The sequence below is a fragment of the Danio rerio genome, chromosome 23 (assembly GCF_049306965.1).
Source record: "Danio rerio strain Tuebingen ecotype United States chromosome 23, GRCz12tu, whole genome shotgun sequence".
NCBI lineage: Eukaryota > Metazoa > Chordata > Actinopteri > Cypriniformes > Danionidae > Danio > Danio rerio.
In genome coordinates, this window is record NC_133198.1 from 26,927,965 (window position 1) to 26,939,476 (window position 11,512).

Sequence of the window (11,512 nt, forward strand, 5' to 3'; positions counted from 1 at the left end):
AAAATAATGTGATGGAGATACATATATATATAAATTACATGCTACAGTACAGTCAAAGTCAAACAGAAACACTTTACAATAAGGATGTATTAGCTAGTGTTAGATAATGCATTTGCTAAAATGGTCAAACAATGAACAATACATTTATTGCAGTATTTATTCATCTTTGTTAACATTAGTTTCCCAGTCTTGGGTTGCAGCTGGAAGCCCATCCGCTGCATAAAAAATATGCTGGAATAGTTGGCGCTGGCGGTTCATTCTTGTGTGGAGACCTCTGAAATAGAGACTAAGCAGAAGGAAAATGAATAAATGTATAAACGAATGAATAGATGAATGAATGTTAACATTAGTTGAGGTAACTGTCTATCCTGCCACAGCTGAAATCTACCCACATTTGGCAGGCTGACTGGTGTTAATGTCAAGCCCTAATAACTATTATTAAAAGTTTTTTTGTCAAAATGGAATGATGTTTCTAAACATGCCTCAGGAATGTTGTTTCAGATCTATCAAATTTCCCCCAAACCAGACACAAACACAACCATTCTTATATTTTTATGTGCAGTTTGAGATATTGCCTACATTTTATTTTTGCCTTATGTATTAGGCAGCATCGATCTTATAGTACAATATTTTTCCCATATTCATTTTTTTATGGCTAAAACTGAATGCATTAACATATTTACTACAATGGAATGCTATTTGACAAGCCTTATTTTTATCAAATGAATTTTTAGCTTCATGATTTTGTTCTTGACATTTTCAGAGGAACAAAACGAAGGAGAGGGAATACTCTAACATCAAGTACCCACAGATGTCAAATGCCAGAGCCAAGCCTAACATGAGCTCGTCTCGCTCTTCATCTGTGTAAGTGCTCGTTTCCTGTCATTCACACAGAACACACACACTTAGAAACATAGCCCACACAGTATTGTTACTGGAAGACAGTTAATGAGCTTCTATAGGTAAACCGTCTCCCACACTTCCTCAATTCTAAAGGTATTTGTTGCTAAGTGAATCATTTTCCGACAAAAGGCTTCTGATGCTACTGTGAGTCAGTCGTTGAAGAACAATAAACACAAACTTTAGTACATCAAGTTTGATAAGTGTGTTCACATTCTTGTTGTTTTTGCTTTATTTTTCATAAAATTAATGCAGCCTCCATGGGCTTTATTCAAAAGTGTATTAAAAAATCTTACCTATCACAAATGACTTATGCAAAACTCACTTTTAAAAGGGGTTGAAACACAGTTGTGTGTGAAAAGTGCATGAATATATTCAGCCTTTAATGGTAAAAATGTATTAATTAAAATTTTTGCAGAAACACTTTGAAGGACATTCTCCCTTTGCATGAGTCATCAGAAAGGGGAAAGTCCCACCCATTAGTGATGATCTCTGCCTCACTAGCATAGACAGACCTAAGTGAACTTAGCTGTACTAAAGCCCAATCTCAATTCTACTCCTTTTGCTGTTTACACCACAGGCAGAATGTGTGAATAAATTGCACCATTCGCCCGTAAATAGACACGTAAACTTTTTAAGTTTACTCACTTCATTTGCGCATCAAATCTGCTTCATTCGCACATCAAATCTGCTTCATTCGCACATCAAATCTGCTTCATTCGCACATCAAATCTGCTTCATTCGCACATCAAATCCGCTTCATTCGCACATCAAATTCACTTTACAATAGACGCGGATTCTCTTCAATGGGCAGGGCTTCTGTCTGCCTGGTGATAATATATTTGTTGCTAACTGGCTAACATTGATTTTATTGAGAGAATAGCTGTGTTTATGTGCTTTATGAAGGCTGAAAAACAGCATTGATTTGTTTGGAGCTGTGTCTAGATCCATTCAGAGGTGCACCCAGCTCTGTGAGTTCATAAACTACTCCGGGGACTATACCTGGATGATGGAAGCTTTCAGCGGTGCTTCAGACTGAGCAGAGCCTAGTTTGATGACTGCTGTCCAGTCTCAGCTAGAGAATTTCCCCCCAGAACACCACCAGCAGGCGCTACATCATAATCAGTATTTTTGTTATTATTATGTATTTTTACAAAAAACTAGTTTTTATACATTTATAACAGCATTCGTGTTTTACCGTCATGCTTTAAAAAAAAATACTAAAATAAAAACCGCCTAATTTCACTATCTGTTATCCCTAATAAAAACTGCTGTATAGCAGTCAAATAACACATCTAACACTTAATGACACTCGAATACCTGTCAGATAGTCTAGTGGCTGGGAATGACCTTTTGACAGTGTCTAGAAAGGTCAATGTTGTTTTTATTTATTTACATAGATGAATATGCACACGGTGTAAATGCACAGTACAGCTATAGTATTGCCACATTATATTGTTATAATAATATGATATCGTTGCCTTCAGTGATTTCCTGAAGATAAATACTGAAAAATATTTCATGTCTTAGTGTTACACTCTGTTTCAAGGGCCAAGGGGAAGGGGTAGGGGTACAAAAATAGAATTGAGATTGGGATGGATGCACAAATGAACGCTGTAGTCTCCATAGACTTTCTCCTTTTTTTTTCTTGAATTCGCTGCTATGCTAACCCATAGGTGTTCTAGCTCCACCCTCTTATGAAAAGAGAGCTAAGAGCTTCAAATGAATGTATAAAATGATTTGTGTGGCATTTTGAGTTGAAACACACTCTAGGTGCATCAAAGATTTATTTTACATTTTATTTTACAAGGTTCTCTTTAATTAAAATGTATGGGTTTAGTATGTGTTTAATAGATTTTCATTTTTTAATAATTATACAATTTTTATAGAATTCAGAATTATGTATCATAATGAAATTATGAAAATCTTCTTTTATACTGAAATATGTTTAGTTATTTTTAGACCACATGCTGTAATTGAATTCAGCAGGGTTGTATGAGATTTGGTTTAAAAAAATTAAGAAAATGTAAGTAGTGGTATCTGTCAGAACACCATTAATGTAGTGATTTTATTTTAATTTACTTTACTTTTTAGTATTAATATAACTTATTTAAGTAATATTACTTGTCAAATCACTATTGGTTACAGAAAATAGACTTTTATACTCTTTATTGTCACCCCTGGCATTAAATAGATGTTTTTTCAGTCATCTTTATTTCAGTAACACACTTGTTTTCTTGCACAGAATGAATGACGACTCCAGTGTGTATGAGAATCTGAACATCAAAAATCCAAAGGGCTCCACCAGCAGTAACACCAGGAGATAAGCCACGGGCTGCTGTCTCAGGGACTCTGGGAGTATGTTTTCCACCCTCACTTTCACAGTGTTAAACATTTTAGCCATGCCAATGTTCACACACACTTATACACACTGTAGACCTGCAACCAAGTATATTGAAACAGAGAGATGGGTGCAGTGAATGAATAGGAGACAGACAGTAAGGAACAGATGGGGGTGAGAGTTGTGTCTTTGTTGCAGCCCACCAGCAGAAAAGTGTAACCTTACAGAACAGCACTGTTTGCCACATGGCCTTGAAAATAACACCATATTTCATAGAAAAACACAAACCGCTGATGTTTTCAGATGTTAGTAAATCTCATGTCTGATAAGTTTTTTTATGAATGAATGAATAAATTCATAAATTAAAACATACTAAATGCTAAAAATAATGCAAATCTTTTCCTTTTCTTTACATCAATTGTACATTATCTTTTAAACTTTTAATTGTCTAAAGAATTTGTTTCAACAAAGCAGCACAAATATAATCAAGTTGATAATCAAAGTGTTTCTAGATCACTAAACAGCATATTCATATTATTTCTGATATCTTTTGAAACTGAAGACTGAGTGGGGGAGGTTTTTAAACATGAAAATGTTAAATATGTTTCTATTTACATTTTGTTTATGCATTCAACAGGCATTTTTATTCAATCTGACTTATATTGCATTACATTTTTGCGATCTTTGCAAGTCCTGAATCGAACCCACAATCTTCACATTGCTATTTCAGCAATAGAAATGTTTTACTTTAATTATATTAAATAAATGTAAAATATTTATTCAAATATTTACAACTTTTTAAATTGTAATAATTAGTCACATTATTATTAGTTTTTACTGCAATCTTCAAGTAAATGCACAGTATACTTCATTCCATTTCATTAATCACAATATTTTAAAATATTGTTTAGAATTTATTTAATAGAGTTTTGCTTAGGGTCATTTAAATCTCATCATTTATTGTATTAAGAATTAGTTATTATTATGAGGATGTCATGGTGGTGTAGTGGGCATCATGATCTCCTCACAGCAAGAAGATCCCTAGTCTGAGTCTCGGCTGGGTCAGTTGTAATTTTTGCGTGGGTTTTCTTCAGGAGCTCCGGTTTTCCCTACAGTCCAAAGACATGTGGTACAGGTGAATTGGGTAAGCTAAATTGTCCGTAGTGTATGTGTGTGAATGAGTGTGTATGGATGCTTCCCAGTGATGGGTTGCACCTGGATGGGCATCCGCTGCATAAAACATATACTCTAAGTTTGCAGTTCATTCCGCTGTGGCGATCCCACAGAAAATGAATGAATAAATGTATTGTAATGAAATTATCTTCATTAACATTCAAAATTCTAATGTAGGCATATCTGTTTACAGGGTGTTCGTGGGTTCTTAAAAAGTCTTAAAATGTCTTAAATCTCAAAAACAGAAGTTTAGGCCTTAAAAATTTTTAATTTACTGAAATATTATTTGATCATGTATACGGTAGCTACCCAATCTGGCCGACACTCATCCAATCACCAACAATCCATCTCTATAAAACCTAACATTTTATTTAAAAATTAAATTTTTAACTCTATTTACCACAATGGTTTAGTTTTTTTCCCTTACACTAACATTCTCCTGGACATGGACAGGCTGTTGTGCATACGTTTAGTTTATTATAGTTTTTAAAACTTTTAAAACATTTGTCAATTTTTAAAGAAAGGTTATGTTGGAAAAAGTATGTTTACAACTAGAGCTTGCTTGTTTTGACACAATATTTAAAATATTTTGCTAGGATTTGCTAAGATAATTTTTATTATTAAATTATTATTGTATTATTACATTTATTAAATTATAATATATTATTTAATAGGGTAAATAAAAATCTTTTCCATCTGGGTCGTTTGAAAAACTCCTTAGCATTTGGCCCTGTAAGAGTCTAAATTACGTTCATAATGGTCTTAAAAATGTCTTAAAGTCTTAAATTTAGCTTGTTGAAACCTGCAGAAACTCTGTTTAGATCAGAGATACCCAAACTATTGGCCTTGGGCCGAAGCTGGCCCATAGTAACCTTTGATTTGGCCGGCCATCCCATCTGAGAAGAGATGGAGAATGATGAGGATGGTAACTGAAATTAAATGTTTCAATTCAAATGGTGTCATTTAATCCGATTTACTTCAAAATGTACATACTGTCACCGAAACGCATAGAGGACTTTGGTGAGCAAATCAAGGCAAAGGCAGGTTCTGCTTGACTAGTGTGTTCAGCATTGAACTTCCTTGTGTTATAAATGTGATTGTTTATGTTTTTATTGCAAAAAGTTTTCATCATTAATTATTTAAAAAAATGTATACTGCATTAGTTAACAAAATATGAAGTACTTTTTTTGTTTATTTAAAAATGTTATTAAATAAATTAGGAAATTACTCATGGCAACTTTAATGTAAAAGTTTGGTATTTTTTTCTTTGGCCCACTTTTATCAATGATATTTGTTTTTTCTTCATATGAAAAAGTTTGGGCACTCTTGGTTTAGATTAGAGATCGGCGCGAGACAGAATTTTCAGTTTCGCTCCCGCCAGGTTTTATTCCGCACCTGACTCGCTGTAGATTCAGTCTTTGTTCACCTGCTGCCTGACATGCACCGTTTTCTACCTGACCTGACCGTTCCCGCTAATTTTATGTTAAAATTGGGTACTATCAAAAGAGAGAGAGATAACAGATAAAAGTGTAGGTTGTGCAAGGATTGTAGGCTAAATGTCAGTTTTGCCTCTTTGTGATGAGACATTAGTGGTTTGTGGCTGGTGGGGCACAGACTCTTTCAAAGTCAGACTTACTAACATATCCACTCAATATATTTTCCAACTAACGATTGTGTTTTATATTTCATAATAGCAATATTCTATATACATAGCAGGTACATATTGGGCCAAGAAAGAATATAAAATGTATAGCGATTAAATAGGCCTCCCAAAAAAACACCCAGCTGGATCCTAGAGTCCAGACAGCCTATAACAAGCGACACACAGCACCATGGCGGACGGGCGCTCTCTCTCATTCACACACACAGCACATGGGCAGATGTGCACTCTCTCTCTCGCTCTCATTCACACACAGTACAGCACCACGGCGAATGCATGCTTTCTCTCTTGATCACTCGTTCTCTCTCTATATATCTCAGAACGGAACGCTATATTGTTAGACCACCCGCTCCTATTCAAATTAAATCGAGTAAATACCAACCGCTACCATGTTTTATTCTGAAATTTATTCCTGCACCGAAAAAAATCTGGTCGGGTCCCGTGACTAATGCAGACCTCTAGTTTAGTTCTTTTTAAACAGAAAAAAAAATCCTAAAATCTTATTAAGAAGGTGATGTATTCCCTAAACATAACATTTTCCTTCTCTCTCTATACAGACAGCTTGGCCTTGTAGAATAATACCATTTGGCATCTCACTGACGCCTACATCATCACTATAGCAACCAATGCACTGTACATACAGCAGATAATCACTCCACTGCCTGAACTAACACATCACACTTGCAAAGGAACCTTTACATGTGTGAAAGTGCCTCCTAATGCGTCTCTAAATACTCTGTTCTTTTCTGTCCAGTTCCAGCAGAGATGCTGTTCAGAAGCACTAGATCATGGAACGACACTGGATCAAGCCACTGGGGGGTGGGGGACCAGCAGCACCAACCCTGAGGTGACGCTGTTTTGGCTGGAGGTTTACAGAGATCTCCAACAGCTCATTTCCTGACTGAAAAACCACACTCCAAAACTAAGTGCCTGATCAGCAGCCGAAATTGTTCCCGCTATGGATGTGTGTCTCTCGGTGCTTTCTCTCCCCACTTCTAGTCTAGCAAGCCTGCACTAAGCTACATGATGGTTTGTATATGTGTGAAGTATATATGAAATATGAATATTTACACTCAGCGACGTAACTTTGGATGAAGCTACGCTCTTTCCATGCTGTCTACGGCTCTTTCCAAGACCTTGCTTTGTCTACTGGATGTCGTCTACCGTAACCAAAGACCTTTAATATTTATATATCTCAGTATCTCGCAAGCAGCAGTCATTCGCGCTCTGCTTAATGATGCTTGCGGTTGTTTTAAGAAGAAAAGTACACTTCCTGAGCCTCAAGAATCCTGGTTTTCTTTTCAGGGGAGTTGATTGGTCAGACATCGACCAATGTATTGGATACCCTGTAAGTAGGTGTTTTTTAAATGGACTGATTCGGTACAGTTTGGTAGAATATTTACAGTATGTGCCAATTAGCAGCCTGTACGTCATACTTGTGAAAGCTTGTGCTTTTGATGCTGTTTTATTGAGCATTACCTCTAGGCTAACCAACAGTCAAGTGCTACTGTCAATCAAAGGCTTATCAACCAATCAGGCTGCCTCTTCATCAGTAAGCTCCTCCCTCTGTGAATAGGCTTGATTTGTTCTGAAAACATCAGGTGAGCCTTTTTTTAGATTCATTTTTGTTTTGTTAATAGTCATTTCGTTTGCAACTATGATTCCTTTAGAGCAGTTTTATTTTCTGTGGTGATGTTTGTGAATGTGATTATGAAATCTGGGCCTGGCGTTTTTTATGTAATGCATTTCTTTTTATGTCTTTGACTGTATTATTCCACATTTCCTCTGAGGAGACTCATTAAGCTCTTTTATCACATGTCAACAGGGTATGTGTGTATTGCAGTGTTATAAATAGCCCGTTAAAGCTTTTTTTTACGTCAATAGGGGATTGTGATTGCACTGAGGAGGCCTTTGAATGAAATAACGTAAAATGAAAACGTGGTATTACTAGACATTTACAAAGGAGGGGCAAATGTCAGGATGTCAGCTGAGCCATTGACGTGAACAGGATTTCGGTAGAGACTACAGCTAAAAATGAGGCAGGCCAGATGGCCCTCGGCGAAGATTAAAGAGTAGATTTGTGTTGAGCAAAAAAAAAAAAAGTAATTTAAAAGATGGCCGTAATCCAGACATCCAGGCTATTATTGGGTCAGCAGTGATGTCATAAGATGTTATATATACACACACACACACACACTACTGTTCAAAAGTATGGGGTCGGTATATGATATATTGTTATGTTTTTTAAATGAATTAAACTGTATTCGGCGTGGATGCATAAAAGTGATTATAAAGTTCATCTTTAGAACTACAAATGTTTTTTTTTTAAATAAATTATTTTCATTTGAACATTTTGTAGCTCAAATAATCCTAAAAAAGGTTTACATAAAAATAAGCTACACATTGGTTTGTTTATGGGTGATATAAGTGTATAAATTAAATATAATTATACACTCAATGGTTTTGTAAGATCCTATGCTTCTATGATATCTACAGTGCAAAAAGGCTTTTCTTACTTTTTAGTTTTTGTTTTGTTTTTTAGTCCAAATAACTACAAATTCTTAAATCAAGAAGCATTCTGATGACAAGTAGAAACATATATTCATTCATTCATTCATTTTCTTTTTGGCTTAGTCCCTTTATTAATCTCATCACAGCGCCACAGCGGAATGAACCGCCTACTTATCCAGTACATGTTTTATCCAGCGGATGCCCATCCAGCTCCAACCCATTACTGGGAAACATCCATATGATTCACACACATACACTTTGGAAAATTCAGCTTACCCAATTCGCCTGTTCCATGTGTCTTTTGGACTTGTGGGGGATACCCGGAGCACCCGGAGAAAATCCACGCGAACACAGGGAGAACATGCAAACTCTACACAGAAATGCCAACTGACAAAAACATATATATGTAATATATATTTCTTTATTTTATTTATTTATTTTTATTTTTTCAGAAATAAAAGAATAATAAACGAGGATGTGCTCCGATCAGCATACCAAGTGCCGATTCTTTGTCATGGGGATTGGCTGGAACCAATTCTGATGCTGCAAGCTTTATAGTGCATTAAGAACATTTTTACCCTAAGTATAATACTTAAGTGGAGATCTCTCCTTGCCTCAGAAAATAAATTAAGGATGTTGCATAAAATACCTTAAATGTGTCTCTTTTAGCCATTTAGATGTGCACATTTCATGGTCAGAAGCAGCTTCACAGAAAAAAGATAAAACATTAAACAAATGGTGAGAAAAATGACAAACAATGTAGTTTGAAAACACTGCAAATGATGGAAGAAGATTTCAACGTATCTCAATGAAGAAAAAGTTAGGAGTGCATATTTGATGCATAAGAAGTTAAAATGCACACATAAATCCATTACTTCTTTAATAAATGGAAATAGACCTATAAACTACTGTTTATAGCAATAAGTATTTTACAACAAGTTGTATTATTAAAAATTAATTTAAAAAAAATGTTTTATTTGTGTAACATTTCCAGCCAGGTTTTAGTGAATTTGCAATATTTTTAAAAACACAGAACCTTCAGTTCTTGTGTGTAAAAAGGCCTAAACACATGCAAAAAAACACATGCAAGCACATTCAAATATTTTGCTCGTCTCCAACTAACACAAACACTTGCAATTAGTACATGAGATCGTCCAGAACAACGAGTACCAGTTGAGTTTGCCTGTTCTCCCAGTGTTTGAGTGGGTTGCCTCTGGGTGCTCCGGTTCCGCCCCAAAGACATGCGCTATAGGTGAATTGAAGAAGCTAAATTAGCCGTAGTGCATGTAAGAGTGTATGGGTGTTTCCCAGTACTGGTTTGCAGCTGGAAGGGCATCCACTGTATAAAACACAAGTTAACGGTTCATTCCACTATGGTGACCCCTGATGAATAAAGGGACTTAGCCAAAGGAATATAAATGAATAAGTATATAATTATTTAGGAATGATTTGGAAGGATCATGTAATCAAATTAGACTTTAACATGATGAGGATAAATACTATTTTAACTTAACAATTTAATTGTAAATAGTATTCCACATAAAACACTTTTTTTTTTCAAATAAATGCCATCGTAGTGAGAATAACAGACAGACCTCATTCAAACTCAAATCTTTTGAACAGCTGTGTGTGTGTGTGTGTGTTTGTGTGTGTGTGTGTGTGTGTGTGTGTGTGTGTGTGTGTGTGTGTGTGTGTGTGTGTGTGTGTGTGTGTGTGTGTGTGTGTGTGTGTGAGAGAGTGTGTGTGGGCTTAGAGATGAAGCAGGATATGATGTATGTGATTAAACCACAGCGTCTGACTGTGAAAGTGGTGTTAGTTTGAGCCACATGATGGGATCTGTGATGTCATGTGCTGAAAAACTAAAGTACGTGTTCAGAAGGAGGCCCAGGTAAATTTTTTTGCACTTGGAAGTTTAAAACCTTTAACCATCCGCAAACGTAAAAGCAATTTCACTGCATATGATAATCATTGTGGAATGACTGAGTGACTTTAAATGTGATTTCTGTACATGCTCGTGGGAGAGCAATGCTCTACTGTTTGTTTGTTTTGATTTTGCCTCTGTGAAAGGTTGAAAATTGACTGACATATTAAGACTTGAAATTCAGTTCAAACTGCTGCAAAGTGTTGTGTCTGCCAGAATGTTGTTCAGAGGTGTATATTTTAATTTTGATTTTCGTCTTATGTGTTGATTTGCCATCAGTGTGGTGTTTTACGTTTATAGAACTTTCTTTTTCTTGGTCAGTTATTGATTTGTTGTAAATTGTACATTTGATTTGAATGTTAAACAGTGATGGAAATATTCACAGATGTTTAGCATCTTATTTTAGAATGATTTGTCACCATTATTATTATTATTATTATTATACAAAACATCAACAGTTATGAAGCTACATCTGCTTGCTTTATCATAATTTGTCTTCTCTTTACTTTACTTGAATACTCTGTTGGTGGTTTTTTTAATCTCAGTTGGTTTGATCTGAATCGTGTCGTGTTGACTGTCCTCGTGTGGTAAAGACTGTGTTCCCTCTTGCACTGATTCAGCCTAAAATGCCTTCTGCCCTGGAAAATACGGCTCATGTAATGACTTGCGTCTCAAATGACAATATGCGATTAGTTATTGATTAATAAACATACACTGGGAACTTTCAACTAATTGCATTTGACTCCTCATTTCACCTTGCACAAGCAAACAGTTGCTGACCTAGATTTGGTTTCCTTGCCTCTTCATACATTCCTTCTGTCATTACGGTTTAATAATAAACAGCTTGACGTTGGTTTTTTGATGAAAACCCCTGGAACTAGGAAGCTGAAAATTTGTTCCTGCAAAACACACACAATGGATTGGTTTATGTGGGTGTGAGTGTTTTACAGGACCCGTCGCTGCAGGGCTTAGGTTTCCGACGGTTATTCTGTAGGGTGTGTTCGTT

The 11,512-nt window shown here is 35.7% G+C and overlaps 1 protein-coding gene across 4 annotated transcripts in view; it reads left to right on the forward strand.

The window, feature by feature from the left end:
* The window catches only part of ptpn11b (protein tyrosine phosphatase non-receptor type 11b), an 80,592-nt gene extending 69,358 nt beyond the window's left edge, over positions 1-11,234 (forward strand). For 2 of the 4 annotated variants that reach the window (XM_073938181.1, XM_005162157.6), the window contains exons 14-16: positions 764-864; positions 3,146-3,258; positions 6,829-8,640. In XM_073938181.1, the coding sequence (XP_073794282.1) occupies positions 764-864; positions 3,146-3,227 (183 nt within the window). In that variant the 3' untranslated portion in view covers positions 3,228-3,258; positions 6,829-8,640. 4 annotated transcript variants of the gene reach the window in all.
* Positions 11,235-11,512: the final 278 nt, after the last annotated feature.